Raw genomic sequence first — 22,976 nt, forward strand, 5'->3', positions numbered from 1 at the left:
GTTCCTGGTCATAGAGTGCAAAAAGACACTCACCTGTGTGGCCAGAAACTAGTCTGGAAGTGGCAGGCTGGCAGAGACCTGTCAGCCTAGCACTAGCAGTTGGGCTGGTATGCAGGGGCATCTCTAAGATGCTCTCTGTGTGCATTTCTCAATAAATCCCACACTGGAATGAGTGTGGATTTATTGTGCTGAGAAGTGTGATACCAAACTTCCCAGAATTCAGTGTAGCCATTATGGAACTGCGGAGTTTGTGTTTTACAGTCTCCCAGACCATCTACTCTTTATGGCTACCCTGCACTTACAATGTCTAAGAATTGGGTTAGCCAATGTAGGGGCATAGTGCTCATGCAACTATGCCCTCCCCTGTGGTATAGTGCACCCTGCCTTAGGGCTGTAAGGCCTGTTAGAGGGATGACTTACCTATGCCACAGGCAGTGGGCATGGCACTCTGAGGGGAGTACCATTTCAACTTAGTCTTTTTCTCCCCACCATCACACACAAGCCGTGAGGCAGAGTGCATGTGCTGAGTGAGGGGTCCCTAGGGTGGCATAATACATGCTGCAGCCCTTAGAGACCTTCCCTGGACATAGGGCCCGGGCACCCTCTAGTACTCCTCCAAACCCCCCTGGTCTACCCTCTAACAACACAGGTACCTGCAAGCAGACCAGAATTGGGGTACCCCCTGTCTCCACAGGGGCCCATGTTATTTTGGCTCCTGTTTGACCTCATCACCTAACCGCCCCTGTGTTGCTGGTGCTGGGTGTTTGGGTTACCTTGAACCCCCAATGGTGGGCTACCTATGCCCCGGAGATTGAACCCATAAGTTTGTTACTTACCTCAAAAACTGTACTTTATTTACCTCTCAGGAACTGTTGAAAATTGCCCACTTTTAAAATATTTGTTTGCCATTTTAAAGAAATCTGTTCATTGTTGATTCTATTCAAAGTTCGAAGCATTATTGCGTAAAGCACCTTTCATTTGATGCACTTACCTGATAAATTACTCTTGTGACCCCCAAAATAATATTTTTCTATATAAAAACCTATTGGCCTGGAGTTAAGTCACTGAGTGTGTGTGTTTTCACTTATTGCTTGTGTGTGTACAACAAATGCTTAACACTACCCTCTGATAAGCCTAACTGCTCAACCACGCTACCACAAATAGAGCATCAGTATTATCTATTATTGCTTGTGTCAAGCCCCTTGGGGAACTCCTGGACTCCGTGCACACTATGGCGGTCATTCTGACCTCGGCAGTAAAAGGCGCTTACTGCCGGTCAGAAGACCGCCATAACACCGCCGCGGCCGCGGTAAACCGCCACGGTCATTCTGACCCGCAACTGCCAACCCGCCAAAAACCCGACATCCACGGAAGGCCGCCTCATCAGCGGTCAGCGATAAACTGGAGATGACCAAACCTCCACCGTCACGCCAACACAAACACGCCCATGCCATTACGACCCACGAATCCACGCGGCGGTCTTTCAACCGCGGTATTCCATTGGCGGTACACACCGCCGCGCTCAAAATACACACACCCATACAAAACACAGCCACATTGGACAATTCAAAATACACGCACCTGATACACATACACACAACACTCCCACACACCCATCACCATATAAAACACACACCCACATCACCCAGAAACCCCCACGAATCGAAATTCAGAGACAAGGTGCAATACACAGAGAGAGAGCACAGGAAACGCAAACCACAACACACACAGGAACCCAACATCATCACCCACACCACATCTACGCACACATCACCACACACCACCACTCACATCACCACAAACAGCACCCCACACCTCATCCACACCACCCCATGGCACCTCAAAGACACCCCAGGTTCTCGGACCAAGAACTCAGGGTCATGGTGGAGGAAATAATATGGGTAGAGGCCCAGCTCTTCGGCACACAGGTGCAGCACACCACAATAGCCAGGAAGGCGGAGCTATGGCAAAGGATCGTCGACAGGGTCAACGCTGTGGGACAGCATCCCAGAAATCGGGAAGACATCCGAAAGCGCTGGAACGACCTACGGGGGAAGGTGCGGTCGATGGTGTCAAGACACAACATAGCTGTGCAGAAGACTGGCGGCGGACCCCCACCCACTCCACCCGAATTCACAGCATGGGAGCAAGAGGTCTTGAACATCCTGTATCCTGCGGGCCTCGCTGGAGTAGCTGGAGGAATGGACTCTGGTAAGTTTCTTCTCAACTACTTCACCCCCCCCCAACCACCAGCATGCCAACCCACACCCCCACCCTCACCCTCACCCCCAACACACATCCTCTCTGCCAATGTCTCACCAGCACAACCCACCCAACCCAACACCAAGCCCTGAATGCCAACACAAACCATGGACACCCATCACCTAAGCATGACCACTGCACATACCAATCCCCCCCCACAAACCACCCTCACAACTCCTCCCACAAGGGAATGCCAGCACTGGGGGACAAGGGCACCCACAAATCGCATGCCATGGCACACACAGAAGCAATAACCATACTCTTTTACCCCTGCAGGGCCCGAACGCCAACACACCGGCCAGGAGGGTCCAGATTTGTCCATCCCACCCCCAGAACAGGCCCCCAGTGATGACAGCAGCTCTGTCGACCTAGAACCTGATGACCAGCCCGGACCATCGGGGACCTCTGGACAGTCGGTTCCCCACACACAGACACAGGCCACAGCAGACCCAACCCCCTCTGGGAATACCAGTACAGCTCCCACCCAGCGGGCCCATGCCTCTGTCTCCAGGACAGGTCAAGCAGCGGTGTGTCTACCACTACAGGGCACCCAGGGTAACCCACCACCCCAACAACAACAGGGACCTGGGGGCAGTGGTAGTGGGCACAACGTCCAGGGGACAGAGGCCCAGGGAAACAGGGGAACTGGGAGGGCTGCTGTGCGACAGGGGGGGGACAGGCCCAGGGAACCGACTCTCCAAGAGGCCCTCACCACCATCATGGGAGCATACCACCACTCCCAGGAGACGATGGCGACGGTACTGGCCAGGTTCCAGGAGATCCAGGCACAGCAGGAGGAACGGTACATGGGGTTCAGAGACGAACTCAGGAACATTGGTTCCGCAATGGGGACCATCGTCCTGGCCCTCAACCAGATAGTCACCACATTGCGGGACCATGTGGCACCACAAAGGACCCCTGTCCCTAGCCAGGACCACGAACAGCCTACCACCTCCGCCGGCGCTAGTGGACAGGAGGCCCCCACACAACGACAGGCCACCAGAACCCCACCTCCTGCTGAAGATCAACCACCCCGCAAGCGGAACCTGAGATCACACAAGAAGACAGAGTAGGATGCCAAGACCCCTGCCAGCATAAGATACCCCCTGATGTCATCCCACTGTCCCACATCGTCACCCTGTCAAACCTTAAACAGCTCCTGCTCCATCCTTCCACAGGCATATGGACAATGCACCTGTGAGACTGAGAACTGGACTCTGCCATGGACATTACTCCACCCCCACCCATCACCGTTTTACTATCATGGACCTATATGTAGCACTTAAAATAAATCACTAATTGCACTTCAAAAATCAGGAGTCTGCTTGTATTCTTATCAAATGTATTACACATAACGGTGCAATAATGTTCAGTTACATTGTGATGACAACATACCAATGTCAATAAGCATTAGTCCATGGGCAAACAAAGCAGAAGCCACGCAGTGGGTCATACAGCTCTGAAAAGGGAAGGAAAAGTCAAAAATCAGTTAAAAGGAACTGGGGGGAAACACAGAAAGTAGAGATGGAGGAGGCCAGAAGTAAATGTAAAATGGCGTGGGTGATTCTTACCTGTGTGCTACTGAAAATACTGTTGTATAACTGTGTCCCTGTTGTCCGTGTCGTCCCCGTCGTCTTCCTCCTCTTCACTCTCCACAGGCTCCACAGCTGCTACAACACCACCATCTGGAGCATCCTCCTGCAGGAAAGGCACCTGGCGTCGCAATGCAAGATTGTGAAGCATACAGCAGGCCACGATGATATGACACACCTTCTTTGGTGAGTACATTAGGGATCCACCTGTCATATGCAGGCACCTAAACCTGGCCTTCAGGACCCCGAAGGTCCGTTCTATAATCCTCCTAGTTCGCCCATGGGCCTCATTGTACCGTTCCTCTGCCCTGGTCCGGGGATTCCTCACTGGGGTCAATAGCCAAGGCAGGTTGGGGTAACCTGAGTCACCTATTAGCCACACACGGTGTCTCTGTAGCTCTTCCATCACATAAGGGATGCTTCTATTTCGCATGACATACGCGTCATGCACTGACCCAGGGAACTTGGCATTTACATGGGAGATGTACTGGTCAGCCAAACAGACCACCTGGACATTCATCGAATGATAACGTTTTCTATTTCTGTACACCTGCTCATTGTCTTTTGGGGGGACTAAAGCCACATGGGTCCCATCAATGGCACCAATGATGTTGGGGATATGTCCAAGGGCATAGAAATCACCCTTCACAGTGGCCAATTCACCCTCCTCAGGGAAAACAATGTATCTCCGCATGTATTTCATCAGGGCAGACAACACTCTGGACAAAACCTTAGAAAACATAGGCTGAGACATCCCTGATGACATGGCCACTGTTGTCTGAAAAGACCCACTTGCCAAAAAATGGAGTACTGACAGAACCTGCACCAGAGGGGGAATTCCTGTGGGTTGGCGGATGGGGGATATCAGGTCTGGCTCCAGCTGGGCACACAGTTCATGTATAGTGGCTCGGTCAAGTCGGTATCGAAGTATAATGTGTCGTTCTTCCATTGTCGACAGGTCCACCAGCGGTCGGTACACGGGAGGATTCATCCTTCTCCTTGCAAGTCCCAGCGGACGATGCCTAGGAAGGAGAACATGGAGTACAGAGTCAAGCAACCCACAGGTACGTTCACACAGCTTGCACAGTACACGAATCGCTATGCATTGAAAGGCTTGTATGAGTGGCAATGCAAGGCCTAGGCCTGTGTGACGCAGTAGGGATTAAGCCATGTGGGCCCTTGTAATGGCGGCTGCCTGACCTGAGAAGTGTGACAGTGGGATGTGAGGTCAACGCGCTGGCGTGGCACACCGTGGCGGTAGGCGGTCGAAGACCGCAGTGCGAAGGCGCATTGGTTAACATTGAACCCTATGGGTTTCAGTAGCAAATGACGATGTGCGCCAGCGGTCGCGGTACGCACCGCCGCGGCACGCACCGCCGCGGGCGTGACCGGCATTTTCTATCTGCTTAATCACTCGAGACCTGATCATCCACAGGAGAGCACCTATACTGCAAGTGCTGCTGTGACCTCGGTCTGGAAGAGACAATGGCTGCTGCGACTGGGGAAATGGCCCCTGCCTTCACTTCAGAAGAGTTGGAGAAACTTGTGGAAGGGGTCCTGCCCCAGTATGCGCTACTCTACGGTCCTCCAGACCAACAGGTAAGTACACTGGGTGCACGTTGAATGGGCTATGCCTGGGTTGTGTATGGTGGATGTAAGATGGTGGGGTGGGGAGCGAATGAGGAGTGCAAGGCACGACAGATGAGAGCATGTGCCACATGGCAAGGTTGGGGAGGGGGGGCAATCACATCTAACATGCAGAAAAATGATGAAATTTCCTTTCCCACCCTGTACATGTCAAATAGGTCAGCGCCCATCAGAAAGTCGACATTTGGCATGCCATCGCCAAGGAAGTCCGGGCCCTGGGGGTCCACAACAGACGGGGCACCCACTGCCGAAAGAGGTGGGAGGACATCTGCCGCGGGACCAGGAAGACCGCCGAGTCACTGCTGGGGATGGCCTTCCAACGTAGGAGGGGTGCCAGTCGTACCTTGACCCCCCTGATGTCCCGGATCCTGGCGGTGGCCTACCCCGATTTGGATGGGCGCGTGAGGACATCACAGCAGACACAAGGGGGTGAGTACCAGCACATTCTGCTATCTTTACACGCAGTGGAGGCGTCTGGGTGGGGGAGGAGGGCTGTGGGTGACATTAGGCCAGGGCGCTTTCTGTAGTGTAGTCCCCTCCTTTAGGCATGGCCCTGTGCCCCCGCCCCCCACCTCTGTAGGGTGCCAAGTACAGCAATCGATGGTCCAGCATCACCCATGTGCGCATTTGTTGTCCATAGACCTGTTGGCCTAGTCACAAGTACTGAGTAGTGTACCCCGATTGCGCGGCGTAGTGCATGAGGTGCTGTGTCTGTCCTCTCCGCCAACGGTGTTGACAATGCATGCACTCAACCTGTTTTTATTTCTCCCCCCACCCTTTTTCTTTATCTTCTTGTGCATGTGTGCATTAGCATCATCAGGCGGAGGAGAAATGGCATCGGAGCACGAGGGAGCTGCAACTCACAAGGCCCCGGTGGGCCATGGTACAGACACCGAGGTCACCAGTGATACGGAGGGCGAGGGGAGCACCACAAAGGGGACCCGTGGTGACACCAGCGACACCGACACGTCCTCGGAAGGAAGCTCCCTAGCGGTGGCGGCAACATCCGGGCCCCCCGCCTCTACAGGTACAGCCGCCATCCAGCGCACCAGCTCCGCCCTCCCAGCAGCCCCTCGGCCTTCGCTCTGTGCCCGCTCGCCCAAGAAGGCGGGCATCTCCTTCGCCCCAGGCACCTCAGGCCCTGCCCCTGTTACCCCTGCTGCCCTCAGTGAGGAGGTCATTGACCTCTTACAGATCATCATTGTTGGGCAGTCTACCCTTTTGAATGCCATCCAGGGGGTAGAGAGGGAGGTGCATCGGAGCAATGCATACCTGGAGCGCATTCATTTGGGTCAGGCTGCCCATCAACGATCGTTCAATGCTCTGGCCTCAGCACTGACGGCAGCCATTGTCCCTGTTTCCAGCCTCCCTCTTCTAACTGCCTCCACCCTGTCTCTGTCTCCTGTTCCTCAGCCTATCCCATCCACACCATCAGACCAGCCTGCACACACCTCAACACCCAAGGGCAGCTCATCCAGACATAAGCACCACAGATCACACAAGCATTCACCCAAGCAACACCCAGATGCAGACATGCCAACAGTCACTACCACCTCTGTGTCCCCCTCCTCCTCGTCTCCCTCCTCCCTCATTGTGACGTCTCCACTCACACCTGCATGCACACCACCATCAGCCAGTACTTCCATCACCAGCACACCCTCCAGTACAGTCCGCACACGTGCAGTCACCACCCCCACTGCCATTTACACGTCCCCTGTGTCCTCTCCCACTGTGTCTGTCACCCCCTCTTCCAAGACACACAAACGCAGGCAGCCACCCACCCAACAGCCAACCACCTCACGACAGCCTACGTCACAAGCACCTGCACCCAAAGACAGCACACCTGACTCTCCTACAACCACATCCTCTTCCTCCACTCCCATACCCACTACACCTACCCTTTACATTGGTCCTAAAAAACTTTACCTCTCCAAACTTAACCTCTTTGCCCCACCTGACCCACCCCCTCCATCTGCTAAGAGTCCCAAGAGCACCTCAGCCACCACCAGCCCTGCTTCAAGTGTCACCATTGTGCACGGGTTTTGGAGTCCACCCTTTCCCAGCACTGATACATCGGCCAGCAGCAAGGGGACAGCCAGCCCCCCCCCTGGAAAGAGGACCCGTAAAATCAAGGGCCGCCGCGAGAAGACTGACACGGCTGCCCCCAAGGAGCAAAGTCCTGGGCCGTCACCTGCCACAACATCCAGGGGAGGCAAGGGCCGGAGAGCCTCATCGAAGGAGGGCAAGGGCAGCAGGGCGGAGAAGTCAGCCAGCAGGGGCGCGGACCAGGAGGGCCCCACAAGCCCCATCCCGGGTGTGAGGGAGGACATCCACGGGCCCAGGACTCCATCACAGAAGAGTCCAGCAACTGCACGGTCGGAGGGCGACTAAGCAGGGAGTCCTGGCCAGGTCTGGCTCCCTTGAATGACTGGACAAGCACCGCTGAAGAGGGCCCCGCCGTGCAGAAAGGCACCGCTGAAGAGGGCCCCGCCGTGCAGAAAGGCACCGCTGAAGAGGGCCCCGCCGTCTCAAGCACCGCTCCGCTGGGCCCTTCCTGTCAAGCACCGCTCCGCTGGGCCCAGCCGTCTCAAGCACCGCTCCGCTGGGCCCCGCCGTCTCAAGCACCGCTCCGCTGGGCCCTTCCTGTCAAGCACCACTCCGCTGGGCACCACCGTCTCAAGCACCGCTCCGCTGGGCCCCGCCGTGTCAAGCACCGCTCCGCTGGGCCCTTCCTGTCAAGCACCGCTCCGCTGGGCCCTTCCTGTCAAGCACCGCTCCGCTGGGCCCCACCGTCTCAAGCACCGCTCCGCTGGGCCCCGCCGTCTCAAGCACCGCTCCGCTGGGCCCTTCCTGTCAAGCACCGCTCCGCTGGGCCCTTCCTGTCAAGCACCGCTCCGCTGGGCCACACCGTCTCAAGCACCGCTCCGCTGGGCCCCGCCGTCTCAAGCACCGCTCCGCTGGGCCCTTCCTGTCAAGCACCGCTCCGCTGGGCCCTTCCTGTCAAGCACCGCTCCGCTGGGCCCTTCCTGTCAAGCACCGCTCCGCTGGGCCCCACCGTCTCAAGCACTGCTCCGCTGGGCCCTTCCTGTCAAGCACCGCTCCGCTGGGCCCTTCCTGTCAAGCACCCCTCCGCTGGGCCCTTCCTGTCAAGCACCGCTCCGCTGGGCACTGGGCACCACCGTCTCAAGCACCGCTCCGCTGGGCCCCGCCGTCTCAAGCACCGCTCCGCTGGGCCCTTCCTGTCAAGCACCGCTCCGCTGGGCCCTTCCTGTCAAGCACCGCTCCGCTGGGCCCTTCCTGTCAAGCACCGCTCCGCTGGGCCCCACCGTCTCAAGCACCGCTCCGCTGGGCCCCGCCGTCTCAAGCACCGCTCCGCTGGGCCCTTCCTGTCAAGCACCGCTCCGCTGGGCCCTTCCTGTCAAGCACCGCTCCGCTGGGCCCTTCCTGTCAAGCACCGCTCCGCTGGGCCCCACCGTCTCAAGCACCGCTCCGCTGGGCCCTTCCTGTCAAGCACCGCTCCGCTGGGCCCTTCCTGTCAAGCACCCCTCCGCTGGGCCCTTCCTGTCAAGCACCGCTCCGCTGGGCCCTTCCTGTCAAGCACCGCTGGCCCATTGACAGTGCCGGTTCTGTGTCGAGCTAGTGTTCACGCTGCACTCGGGGCACCCTGCCTCCTCCATTACCTGTGGAGTCTGTAATCCACCTGATGGCCTGTGTCTCTGCACTCCCCAGGATGGCACAGTGGGCAGACCACCCACTGTAGAGACTTGTGAGACTGTGGCTTTGCACTCCCCAGGATGGCACAGTGGGCATGGTGGACCCTTCATGGATCTGGCGTCGTGGACTCATGTGGCTGAGGTGCCCCCCCTTCCCTTCCCTCTGAGGTGCCTGTAGTTTTGTCATCTGATGCCCCAGCAGTGTTCTCTCCAACGGACTCAGGTCTCCTGTGTGGGCTTTGCCCATGTGTTGATACACTTTGGCCCACGGACAGTGGAAATTTAAGTGACTGTGCAGGACTTATTGCCTATGTTTATCGGTTTCGCAATGTTCTTACTTGATTTTTTACAATTCATATTGCTATTTTACCATGACTTCAAAGAACCTATTTTATACATAAATTTTGTTTCTCACTTTAATTATGTCTTTGCATTATTCCGGGGGGTTTGGGTGGTGTCACTGTGACTTGGTGCTCTGCAGTGGTGTGTAGCTAGTTGGGGGGGGGGGGGTCGCATATGTGTGTGCCCGTAAGCTTTCCTCCTCCCCCCTCCCCTGTGTCGTAGGTGCAGTACTCACCGTTGTCGTCTGCGCCGGCGTTCGTACTCGTGGTAGATGAGCAGGTAGACAATAGCTGGTAGGATGTTTAATTCGGGTTCCATGCTGTTCTCCGTCCTCGTGGAGTGTGTATAGGTGAGCGTTTTCCCGTTCGTAGTCTGTTTCCGCCGTGTTTTTATCGGCGGGGCTCCCGCCCCGGAAAAGGTGGCGGATTGGTGAGTTGTGATAGTGTGGGCGGTACATTGTCTGCCGCCTGCTTGTTGGCGGTGACCACCGTGCTGTTTGTGTGTCCCGCCGTGGCGGTCGGAGTGTTAAGGTGGCGGGCTGTGTTGGCGGTTCCCGCCAGGGTCAGAATTCCATTTTTTGGACCACCTGCCTGTTGGCGGGTTGGCCGCCGCTTTATCACCGACCGCCAGGGTCAGAATGACCCCCTATATCTCATTTTGATATGCTATATACAGAGCCAGCTTCCTACAATCCATAAGGAAACCGATGCAAATGTGAATGTTGCAAATCATTCTTGTAGATGAGATTACATTTCACATTGCACTCACCACTTAGCGACAACTATGAATTTAGTATAATTAACTGGTTTGTTCATTTGTTGTGTAATTACATTTCACTTTTAGTTGTTATTTATTGGTATACATATTGTGAGATGATATGCTTTTCATTTGGTGTGCAAGGTATGGTTGCATGGCTGTTAACTAATTTATGGATTGTGCTCCTAACTACAGCTTGCAAAATATCCGTGTTTTTTCCAGTTTTAATTTGTAACCATCACTGCACTTCAGCTGTGGCTCTTTAGTTGAATTTCTGAGGTGTTATAACAAAAGCTAACCATAGCCTCAATGTAACCTTTGTTTTTTCAATGATTTTTTTAAACTTTATTTGATTCTATAACTCATCCAAGTGTCTCCAGCGCCCCTTTAGCCCAGTGAAGATTGGTGCAGGATCTGGCCTTCAGTCACGTGCTACAAATTCTGGAGGTCGCTAACCACTGCTTCACACAGCAGGGTTGGTTGCAGAGCCTGGCCTCTTGTCGTGCCCTGATGCCAACTGTGCAGGAGTGTAACAGTCACAGTATACGGCGTTTGGCTGGTGCTGTGTGCAACAGTGGTTAGCTGAAGGACGTAGTCTACAGCAAAGGACTTCACACAACATTTTTCAGGTGTTTGGCCATTCCCGCTAGGTTGGCTGCAGTGCCTGGCCTCCACCCCCTGCACCCTACCCTTCACAGGTGGCAAACCCCATGCCCAACCCTCCATAAGCAGCAACCCTCTAATGCGCATGGTCTTCAGCTGTGTGTAGCAGGAGTTAGTCATAGAGCCCACATAGCCATGTGCAGGAACCCCCATTCGCCAAGCATTCATCCTCCTCGAACACAAACTACAAATATTGCAAAGGAGATTTTTTCTGATCCTTCTGTTTTTTTTCCTCCTAACTGGGATGACTTTTAAGGAGATACTTAGCACCTCTCATCAGCATACTAAGTGCAGGGTGGCATGGTGGCTACTGAAATAATTTACCCTTTCCTTGGGCAATGAAAAAGGAAATAAGAGAAATGTTCACAGCATTCAGTCCCTAACAAATGTGGAGGTTAACAGGTTTATTCAATATCAAGAGGAATGTGATTCTTCATATTGATCAGGGTTGCATTGGTGAAGATAAGAATGGTAGATTTATCATCAATCTTGGCGTCTTTGGTGGATTATTCATCAATGTCAGTGTCATCATAGGGAGGAGCACCGACCGAGGTAGAACCTTTAATGGTACATCAGGGCAGGTACCGCTGTCAACAAAGATCCTGCTGATAGGGTGTTGCTTGAATGCCAAGGGGGCAGATGCAGGATTTTTGACCATGGACAAAGGTATTGTCATTTACAATGGTGTAGTACATTTTTTGTTGGGGAACAGATAACAGACAAGTTGTCACTGATGACGTTGTTGACATAACTGATGGACTTATGGACATATTCACAGATACATCTAAGGTTTTTTTTTTTTTAGAACGGCTGACCATTTGTTGTCATATTCGTAGAAGCTTCATGGGGAGGCTCAAATGTCGTGGTAAACAGGTGTGAAGCACACTTGTGAAAAGGATGGCATTTGTGGATAAAAAAGAAGAACATTTCCTTTATCAAGATGTTGGTGTGGGGGTAGGGAGGTAAGAAACCAAAGGTTTCTTCAAGAATTGCAGAGAATTTATTGAGGAAGCCAGCTCAAGGATCCACTGTTCCTTCTCTGCTACTGCAGAAAAAAAAGCTGTGGCCCTGCCGCCTACTGGCACCTCTTGGAGCAGGGCAGACACAACAAACAGGCATTTGTGATGGTTGCAGTAGAAAAGAAAGTGGAGGTAGCTTCAACTACATCCCACTGATGCCCTTCACGAGATGAGGTATACGAGAGCACATGATTCAGTGTCTTGAGTGGAACAAAGGCACCAGAAACACTCCTTGTGAGAATTTGTCCCGGGTATATGTTGCCATCAGCTAGAACAAAGTTTAAAGCCCAACAATTTCAGGGAGATGCGTTCAAGTTGAAAAAAACATTCAATATATTAAGGCAATATTGGGGAAAACCGTAGGGGCTCTGGATCCCACCTTTGTGAAGGTGCTGAATAAAGGAACTGATGTGATTGGTCTTGCGCCACTTATATTTAAAGATGCATAATTTTCAATGGAGTTATGAGATGTGTCTGTGACTCTGTTGGGTGCCACTAAGTGCAGGTGACTTGGCTTGGCTGTATAATTTTCTGCATCCAGTCTGGCACCTAGGAACGGGTTCATCTAAGGAACCTCTGGAAAAGTGCATTCATTAGAAACTGGAATTTGAGTTTAAAAGGCAGCATTACTTAAAGCAATCAACAATCTTGCACCATGGAACACTACTGGCCAGCTACAAATCTTAAGTTCCTGTTAGAATGCCAATGACAACAAACACTTTAGATGTGCAAGAAAGCACAGAAGCAAATTACCATTACCAGCTTGTGTCACACAGATTCCGGACAGGTGTGTGTTTCAAAGAATGGCCTCTGTTGTCTCAGACAAGCTTACTGTTTATAATCAATTTCGCAAGTTCCTCCTGCTGTCCCACCATCAGAGTAGTTTTGAACACAACTGTCCACAAAGCATATGTATGCTGACCTGTTAGAAACGAGCCTGCTGGCATTTGGCTATAGTTGGTTCCAGAAGTGGGCATTGTTCCTGGAGGTGCCGAGCTAAAAGACCCTCCAAAGATTGGAGGTGTGGTGTACGGGCCAGGTGGAAATGCCTGCAAAGAGAACAACATGGATTAGAACTCGGAGTGTTATGGTGTGCATGGTAAGTCTGCAAGCTACACCACTTGCTCTTTGACATAGGAAGAGATTTAGCAACTGGTTTAGAGATGGCCCAAAATACTGCTTGATATAATATGGGAATACTCTAAACTATGTTACAGAAAGACGAAATTTTATTTCGTAGAGTACAATTCTCCCACTGATACCTCTTTGTATGCTCTTGGCCATGCCAGTTAGGTTTCAAGAAGTCACCTCATCTTTCTCTTCTTAAACACACGCTTTTTATTGAGATTCCACACACATCACCGAGAGAAAAGGCATGATTGATACTCCATACTGAGAAGCTTCCGCCAATTTCTTTAGATAAATTAAAATCTTCAAAAATCCGTAAGCACCCTCCCATCTCTTCCTCAACTCTCCATTCTCACTGCAGAACAACAAAGACACCAACCGAAGTGATATGGCAATAGGGTTCTATGCCCCAGGAGCTATATAGAGGAGAGGAGCAGAACAGTTTCAAAATATTAATATGGGATTGACTGATAAACCACAAGTAGAGATCTGCTGTTTTCTCTGATATCAATACTTTAGAAGGTAAATTTAGATTTTGTGCCTGGAGTCTAGGTGAACAGGAAAGGGATACAAGTCCCACTAACAAGGGGGATAGTAATGAACTCCACAGTGTAGGAAAGTACTCTTTTTTTTGGCATGGTTACCCCCATTTTTTGCCTGTCCATGTGTTTTGACTGTGTTCACTGGGATCCTGCCAACCAGGACCCGAGTGACTGTGCGCTCACCCCCTAAATTTGGTTGTTCCTGACTTAGTACACCACACAACTGGCATACTACTGCCCCCATGTAAGTCCCTGACGTATGGTACCTAAGTACCAAGGGAATTGGGGCCCCAGGGGTTCCCCATTAGCTGCAGCATGTATTATGCCACCCATGGGTGTCCATGCAATATGTGTCTGCAGGCCTGCCACTGCAGCCTGCGTGACAAGGTGCATGCATCCTTTCACTAACAAGTCACTGCACCAGGTCACTGTAAGTCACCCCTATGGCAGGCCCTCCTAGCCCAGAGGGCAGGGTGCAAGTACCTGTATGTGAGGGCACCCCTGCATGAGCAGAGGTGCACCCACGAACTCCAGATCCATTTTCGTTGACTTCGTAAGTGTGAGGAAGCCATTTTTCCTGTGTACTGGACATAGGTCACTACCTATGTCCATCTACATAATGGTAACTCCGAACCAGGGCATGTTTGGTATGGAACATGTCGGAATCACACCCCAATACTGTTGTGAGCATTGGGTGTATGATTCCATGCACTCTGGGGGCTCTTCAGAGGACCCCCAGATTTGCTCCTACCAGTTTGCACGGCTTTCCCGGGCAGCCTACAATGCTGCCATCCTACAGACAGGTTTCTGCCCTCCTGCTGCTTGACCAGCTCAAGCTCAGGAAGGCAGAACAAAGGATTTCCTTTGGGAGAGGGAGGCAACACCCTCTCCCTTTGGAAATAGGTGTTACATAGCTTTGGAGGGGTAGCCTCCCCAAACCACTGGTATGCTTTGAAGGGCACATTTGGTGCCCTCCTTGCATAAACTAGTCCCCCGGTCCTTGCTCTGGCACAAAACTGGACACTGGAAAGGGGAGTAACCACTCCCCTTTCCATTACCACCGAGGGGTGGTGCCCAGAGCTCCTCCAGGTGGCCACTTTATTCTGCCATCTTGAATCCAAGGTGGGCGGAGGCCCCTGGGAGTATCTGAGTGTCCAGGTCAGGCAAGTGACATGTCAGCCTCCTCCTGATAGGTGGTCACCATGCTAGGTGACCAATCCCCCTTCCTGGGCTATTTGGGGTCTTCCTCTTGGGTGGACCCTCAGATTCAATGTGCAAGATTCTAGCAGACATCCTCTCTTCATCATTTACTTCATCCTCGGGCCACTGGAACTGCAACTGAACCCTCCAGGAACCGACAATCTGCATCCACAGCGACGACTCTGCTTGCAACATTGTTTCCACGGCTTCTTCCAGCAACTGCAACATTTCCCCAGCTGTGCATCCTCTGAGGGCAACGAGTCTTCAGTCTGCACAAGAAGCAAGAAGGAATCTCCCTGGGAGTGAAGGAGTCACTCCCCTGCATCTGCAGGCACCAACTGCAACAACGACCAGCTGCGTGGATCTCCTCTCCTCCAGAGATGCGTGGATCCTGCATCACTGGTGGTGGTCTGGAGTGGTCCCCTTGGTCCTCTTTCCACAACTCCTGTGCTTGCTGCCTGTGGGGGCTGCCTCCTCTTTGTGACTCACGTCACCGCTGAGGGTCACCCGGGACTCCCCTCTGTGAGGTGAGTTGTCCTGGACCTTGCTGGTCCTTGGCAGCTCTGCATTTCTTATTCCACAACATTTGCCTATGCCAAGGCTTGTTGGTGTTTTTTCCTCACCACTGGCCCACTGCAATCATTCTTCCAGCTTGGGGAGTCGACTTTATCACTCCAGAACCTTCCAGTTGCTCCAGTACTGCACTGCTGACTGTCTTCGTCCACCGTTGTCCTGGTCCTGCATCCACAGACGGGTGGGTAGTGGCTCCTGCCAACACCTGACACTCCAGCGTGAACTGGACTTGGTCCCCTTTCTTTACAGGTCTTCGTCTACCAGGATCCACCTCTGGTTTCTTTTCTTGCACTCTTGTCTGGGTCTTAAAAAATCCTCTTCTGAAGTCCTTTTGGTGAGACCCAGGTACTTTCCTCTTTTCTCCTGGTCTCTGGGGGCCACTCTGGTACCTACCTTTTGGGGTTCATAGTTCCTCCAGCTCCCCTCTACCGATTCGCCTTTCTTGGGTGGGGGTCTGACTTTTGCATTCCACTTTCTTAGTATATGGTTTGGTTCCCCCCTAGGGCATTCAGTACTTACTATTGTTTTCACTGTTTTCTATTGCCTTTTATGCTAATTCCTGACTCCTAAGGTGTATATAATAGTGTGTTTACTCTCCTCCAGTTGGGGTATTGCCTATATAGTATTTTGGTATTTGTGTTACCATATTAAGGTACCATTATTTGTCTAACACTGTGTAGTTCTTTCATGTGTTTAAGTGCTGTGTGACTACAGTGGTATTGCATATGCTTTGCATGTCTCCTAGATAAGTCTTGGCTGCTCATCCACAACTACCTCTAGAGAGCCCTGGCTTCCTAGACACTGTCTACACCTCACTAATAGCGGATACCTGTTGTACAAGTTGTTTACCTTCGGTAATTATATATCTGGTAGAGACATATTCTAGTTGCAGACTCCTTACTTTTTTAATTCTCCCACGCGTCAGACTGGATCTGGAGACTTTTTCTTCGAGCAGTACCTCTGCGTGCCGTCAGGTGGCATCGGTCAACTCCCCGGGCATTGGTGGCATAGTGTTCGCCGCAATTACGCCGCAGTCGTATATAGGAGCCACCCAGGCACGCTGATGTCAGTTTCTTTTCACGACTTTCCACGCCAGAAGCACGGAGCCATGAAGAACACTGATAGTGGTGAGCCAAAGCTAGGGCCCTTTAAGGAAAGTTCCTGCCCCTAGGAAACCAATAGCAGAGCGGGAAGGATGGGCAGGTCGGTAAGGAATCTTCAACTAGAATATGTCTCTACCAGATATATTGTTACCGAAGGTAAGGAACTTGTACATCTGATAGAGACTTCTAGTTGCAGGTTCCTTACCTTTTGAATAGTTACAGGAGCAATATCATCCCCGGAGGTAGGCTGAGATCCAAGATCACACCAGGAAGTCCTTTAGGACAGAACGACCAAAGTAGCCGTCCCTACGGACCTGACTGTCCAGGTAGTAGTGCTTGGTGGACGTGTGCAGAGATGCCCACATGGCTGCCTGACAGATATCCAGGACTGGAACACCTCGTGCTAACGCTGTGGTAGGTGTAGTTGCTCTAGTTGAGTGAGTTTGCAAACCCTCAGGGGGTTGCTTCTTTGCCAAAGCATAGCACATTTTGATGCATAGGAGGACCCATTGTGAAATGGTTCACTTTTGCACCGTCTTCCCTTTCTTCACTCGCAAATATTCCACAAAGAGTCGATCGTCCACCAGGAAGTCTTTAGTACGATAAAGGTAGAACGCCAATGCTCTTTTTGGGTCCAGGCAGTGTATCTCCTCCTCATGTGAGGGATGTGTGGGGTGGGTAAATGTAGGCAAGCTGATGTATTGAGCTACATGGAAGGGTGTTACCACTTTAGGGAGGAAAACAAAGCCCTAGTGTGGAGTACCACTTTGTCAGAATGTACCGCCAGTAAAGGTGCCAGCTTTAGATGACAGAGCTGGGAGCTCACTTACCCTGTGAGCAGGGGTAATGGCAACCAAGAAGGCAGTCTTGATGGTTAGGAGCCATAAAGAGCCGCTATGAAGCAGCTTGAAAGGAGTGCACATCAGATATGTGAGGACTAAACTTAAATCCCATTAGGGCCTTGTAGAAAGCTGGCTCTGTATATACTATCTCAAAGTAATAAAGTTGGCTATCTCAAAGTGAGAGATACTGTTCACAGAGTCCAAGTGTTCCCCTTAGAGGTTGATAGTGGCAAAATTTGATAATAGTAATGCTCTATTTTGTGGTAGTGTGGTCGAGCAGTAGGCTTATCAGAGGGCAGTGATAAGCATTTGTTGTACACCAACAGGCAATGAATGAGAACACACACTCAAAAACTTAACTCCAGGCCAGTAGGTTTTTATATAGAAAAATATTAATTTCTTAATTTATTTTAGAACCAGAAGATTCAGAATTTAGGTAAGTACATAAATTGTAAGGTACTTCACACAGGTAAGTATGGAACTTTGAATTAAGACAGTAATGTACACAGTTTGGGCAAAAATGGCAATAAGCTATTTTAAACGTGGACACAGTGCAAAAATCAACAGTTCCTGGGGGAGGTAAGTATTGGTTAGTTTCTCAGGTAAGTAAAGCACTTACAAGTTCAGTTTCCTGGGCATACGCAGCCCACCTTTGGGGGTTCAAGTCAACCCCAAACACCCAGCACCAACAACCCAGGGCCGGTCAGGTGCAAAGGTCACGTAGAGCCCAAATAACATAAGGGCCTAAGGAGAACAGGAGGGCTCCGTTTCCAGTCTGTTAGCAGGTATGTACCTGCGTCCTCGGGGAGGAGACCAGGGTTTTTTTGTAGAGCACTGTGGGGGTCCCAAACAGGCACAAAAAAGACACTGTCAGTGGCACAGAGGCGGCCGGGTGCAGTGTGTGAACAAGGAGTCGGGTTTTGTGTTGAAATCAATAGAGGGACCCGGGGCTCACTCTGGCCATGCAGGCAGGGCACAGGGGAGCTTCTCGGGCCAGCCACCAACTGGGCTAGGATGAGGGCTGCCTGCTGGTCACTCCTGCACTGGTAGTTGGTTCCTCTCAGTACGGGGGGCTGCGGGTGCAGTGCTTCTTCCAGGCGTCGGGTTCCTTTGTTACCGGGAAGTCGCGGTCAGGGGGAGCAGGGAGGTCGACTCAGGGTGTCCACGTCATTGGAGTCGCCTCACGGTCCTTTCTGCGGTGTTGGATCTTCTGGACACGAGCTGGGGGCGTCAGGTGCAGAGTGTGAAGACCCACGCTTCCGGAGTGAGGCTGGAGTCTTCATTGGAGATGGTTTCTTTGTTGCAGTTTTGGACTTTGCCGCTGTCCTCAGAAGTTTCTTGGTCCTTTAGGTGCAGGCCAGTCCTGTGAGTCCTCAGAGGTCGCTGGTCCCGCTGGATGCATCATTGTGCAGGTTCTTTGAGTCTGGAGAAAGGCCGGTAGGGCAGGGGCCAAGTCAGTTGTCGTCTCCGTCGTCTCTGCGGGGCCTTCAGGTCAGCAGTCCTTCTTCTTTCTTCAGGTTGCAGAAATTTGGTTTCCTGGGTTCAGGGTCGCCCCTAAATACACAATTTAGGGGTGTGTTTAGGGTTGGAGGTCAGTAGCCAATGGCTACTGTCCTTGTGGGTGGCTACACCCTCCTTGTGCTCCCTCCCTTTGGGGAGGAGAGCACATCCCTATCCATATTGGGCTAAATCCTCCAAAATAAGATTGAGGATTTTCCAAGGAGGGGGCCACTTCAGCTCTGGTCACCTTAGGGGTAGACCTGGCTGTGGGGGTGACTCCTCCTTGATTTTATCATTATTTCCCCAGACCAGCCGTCAAAAATTGGGGCTGTGTCCGGGAGGCGGGCATCTCCACTAGCTGGAGTGCCAGGGGCATTGTAACGCAATGCCTGAGCCTTTGAAGCTCACTGCTAGGTGTTACAGTTCCTGCAGGGAGGAGGTGTGAAGCACCTCTAACCAGTGCAGGCTTTGTTTCTGTCCCCAGAGAGCACAAAGGCTCTCACCCCAGGGAGTCAGAAACTCGTCTCTCAGTGGCAGGCTGGCAGAGACCAGTCAGTCCTCTATTGAAGGATTGGGTAAAATACAGGGGGCATCTCTAAGATGCACTCTGTGTGCATTTTTTAATAAATCCAGCACTGGCATCAGTGTGGGTTTATTATTCTGAGAAGTTTGATACCAAACTTCCCAGTGTTCAGTGTAGCCATTATGGAACTGTGGAATTTGTTTTGACAAACTCCCAGACCATATACTTAATATGGCCACACTGTATTTACAATGTCTAAGAATGGACTTAGACACTGTAGGGGCATATTGCTCATGCAGCTACGCCCTCGCTTGTGGTATAGTGCACCCTGCCTTGGGGCTTTAGGCCTGCTAGATGGGTGATTTACCTATGCCACAGGCAGTATTTTGTGTGCATCCCATCCTGAGGAGGATGCCATGCCGACTTTGCCTTTTTCTCTCCACCAACAGACACAATCTGCAATGGCAGTGTGTATGTGTTAGATGAGGGGTCCCTTAGGGTGGCATAATACATGCTGCAGCCCTTAGAGACCTTCCCTGGTCACAGGGCCTTTGGTACCATTGGTACCTTTTACAAGGGACTTATCTGTGTGCCAACTGTGGAAACAATAGTACATTTTTAGTGAAAGAACACTGGTGCTGGGACCTCGTTAGCAGGGTCCCGCACACTTCTCAGTCAAGTCAGCATCAATATCAGGCAACAAGTGGGTGGGTAACTGCAACAAGGAGCCATTTTCCTACACAAGCCCCCCCTCCCACAGGCCAGGAGACTCAGCCAAAGCTGGGAGAGTCTTCCTAGTCTGTCAGGCGAGGACGAGTAGGGAAAACAGGCTGGTTTGTTGCAGGGCCTACTCTGCCATACATCCTCCTGTTCAGGTCATTCCCTCTGGGGTACTGACCTACTTCCACAGTGATAGGACTCAGTCTGAATTGCCTCTTGTCTGTGTTTTTAGTGTCTTCACCCATTCTTTTTATTTTGGGGTTAGAGGTATCCACCTGTGCTAATCTTATTTTAGCCAGGGTCACCCCTAGCTTACCCAAAGAGGTTACCCAGAGATGGAGTAACCCCACCATGACCAACAGGGTACTGTCCTTGAGGGTGGCTACACGCTCTTTGTGCCTCCTCCCTGTGGGCATATCCCTAATCCTATTGGGGGAATCCTCCAAACTCAAGATGGAGGATTTCTAAAGACAATGGTCACCTCAGCTCAGGACACCTTAGGGGCTGTCCTGACTGGTGGTGACTCCTCCTTGTTTTTTTCATTATCTCCTCCAGTCTTGCTGCCAAAAGTGGGGGCAGTGGCCGGAAGGGCAGGCATCTCCACTAGCTGGGATGCCCTGGGGCGCTGTAACAAAAGGGGTGAGCCTTTGAGGCTCACCGCCAGGAGTTACCATTCCTGCAGAGGGAGGTTGGAAGCACCTCCACCCAGTACAGGCTTTGTTCCTGGCCACAGAGTGACAAAGGCAGTCTCCCCATGTGGCCAGCAACATGTCTGGTGTGTGGCAGGCTGGCAGGAACAGGTCAGCCAACACTGGAAGTCAGGTATGTTTTCAGGGGACATCTCTAAGATTCCCTCTGGGTGTATTTTACAATAAATTGCACACTGGCATCAGTGTGCATTTATTGTGCTGAGAAGTTTGATACCAAACTTCCCAGTTTTCAGTGTAGTCATTATGGATCTGTGGAGTTCATGTTTGACAGACTCCCAGACCATATACTCTTATGGCTACCCTGCACTTACAATGTCTAAGGTTTTGCTTAGACACTGTAGGGGCATAGTGCTCATGCACATATGCCCTCACCTGTGGTATAGTGCACCCTGCCTTAGGGATGTAAGGCCTGCTAGAGGGGTGAATTACCTATGCCACAGGCAGTGTGAGGTTGGCATGGCACCCTGAGGGGAGTGCCATGTCGACTTAGTCATTTTCTCCCCACCAGCACACACAAGCTGGCGAGCCGTGTGTCTGTGCTGAGTGAGGGGTCCCTAGGGTGGCATAAGACATGCTGCACCCCTTAGAGACCTTCCCTGGCATCAGGGCCCTTGGTACCAGGGGTACCAGTTACAAGGGACTTACCTGGGTGCCAGGGTTGTGCCAGTTGCGGATACAATGGTACATTTTAGGTGAAAGAACACTGGTGCTGGGGGCCTGGTTAGCAGGGTCCCAGCACACTTCTCAGTCAAGTCAGCATCAGTATCAGGCAAAAAGTGGGGGGTAATTCCAACAGGGAGCCATTTCCTTACACAAGCCCCCCCCCCCCAGCCCACAGGCCAGGAGACTCAGCCAAAGCTGGGAGAGTCTTCCTAGTCTGTCAGGCGAGGAAGAGTAGAGGAAATAGGCTGGTTTGTTGCAGGGCCTACTCTGCCTTACATCCTACTGTTCAGGTCATTCCCTCTGGGGAACTGACCCACTTCCACAGTGATAGGACCTGGTCTGAATTGCCTCTTGTCTGTGCTTTTAATGTCTTCACCCATTCTCTCTATTTTGGGGTTAGAGGTATCCACCTCTGCTAATCTTACCTTAGCCGGGGTCACCCCTAGCTTGCCCAAATAGGTTACCCAGAGCTGGAGTAATCCCCCCCCACCCCCCAAATGACCAACAGGGTCAGGGGGCCTAACTTGCTATTTTGCATGGGGTCAGACCACCATGCCAAGGCTAGTGCAGCCATAAAGACTATCATCCAGCAGAGGCCACTAACAGCTGTCAGTGCCCAGAACCACACCTTTAGCTCTTCACCTACAAGGGAAGGGGCTACGTTACAGGCTTCTTGAGTTTAGGGTGCCTGTCTGCTGAGGTAGAGTGGGGTGTTGCTACATCTTGTAGTAAACACCCTTATTCCACTCTTTCTTCTGCTAGCTGAGGAGCCACCCACTCATGCTTAACAGTTGCCTGACTAGTCAGGACTTCTTGTGGGGCCAGGTTGAACTTTACCAGTGCCCCCTTTGGAGTTCTCCCCTACTGGAGCAGAAACTCCTTGGCTTACTGGAACCTTGGCTAAAGGTTGTCCACCTTTCCTGCAGTTTTCTCCTCTTTTTCTTCTGGGGCCTACTTGCAGTTACTGCAGGGACAACACCTCCAGAATCCGTGGGGGAGGACTGGCACTGGACCAGTTCCTCTCTTGGGCTCTGACGAAACTCTGGGTGGTCATTTCCAAGGAGACAATCAAGGGGGAGGTCTGCACCGACTACCACCCTTCTCCAGCTAAAAGTCCCACCCACTTCTAAGGGCACTAAAGCCACAGGCCTATTAGTAACCTTGTCTGGGCTAACCCTTACTCTGGCAGTCTCACCCGGGATGTACTGGTTTGAGAGCACTAGCCTGTCATGCACAATAGTGACTGGTAAAAGTGTCTCTCAGGGCAGTGGCAGAGATTCCATTCACCAGTAGGTGGTGGAAGTTTCTACTTCCCTCTGGAATCTCCAACTCACCTGTTAGGCCCATTTTCCAGTTGAAGGCTATGAGGACCTCCTCATCTGAGGAGTCATCCCCAATGGCTACACTGGTCACCCCTGGGGTTTTGCTAGCAGGTTTGTTTTTGGGACAAGAAGTGTCCTTGGTGTGGTGCGCCCTGT

The 22,976-nt window shown here is 52.0% G+C and overlaps 1 protein-coding gene across 10 annotated transcripts in view; it reads right to left on the minus strand.

Moving 5' to 3' along the window:
• Window positions 1-22,976, minus strand: part of CHD3 (chromodomain helicase DNA binding protein 3) — a 1,503,198-nt gene that overhangs the window by 48,954 nt on the left and 1,431,268 nt on the right. For 9 of the 10 annotated variants that reach the window (XM_069218663.1, XM_069218665.1, XM_069218664.1 and 6 more), the window contains one exon: window positions 12,917-13,043. The exons of the other annotated variant lie outside the window; for it this stretch is intronic. In XM_069218663.1, the coding sequence (XP_069074764.1) occupies window positions 12,917-13,043 (127 nt within the window). The remainder of the gene's footprint in view (window positions 1-12,916; window positions 13,044-22,976) is intronic. 10 annotated transcript variants of the gene reach the window in all.

Source organism: Pleurodeles waltl, chromosome 12 (assembly GCF_031143425.1).
Source record: "Pleurodeles waltl isolate 20211129_DDA chromosome 12, aPleWal1.hap1.20221129, whole genome shotgun sequence".
NCBI classification, from domain to species: domain Eukaryota; kingdom Metazoa; phylum Chordata; class Amphibia; order Caudata; family Salamandridae; genus Pleurodeles; species Pleurodeles waltl.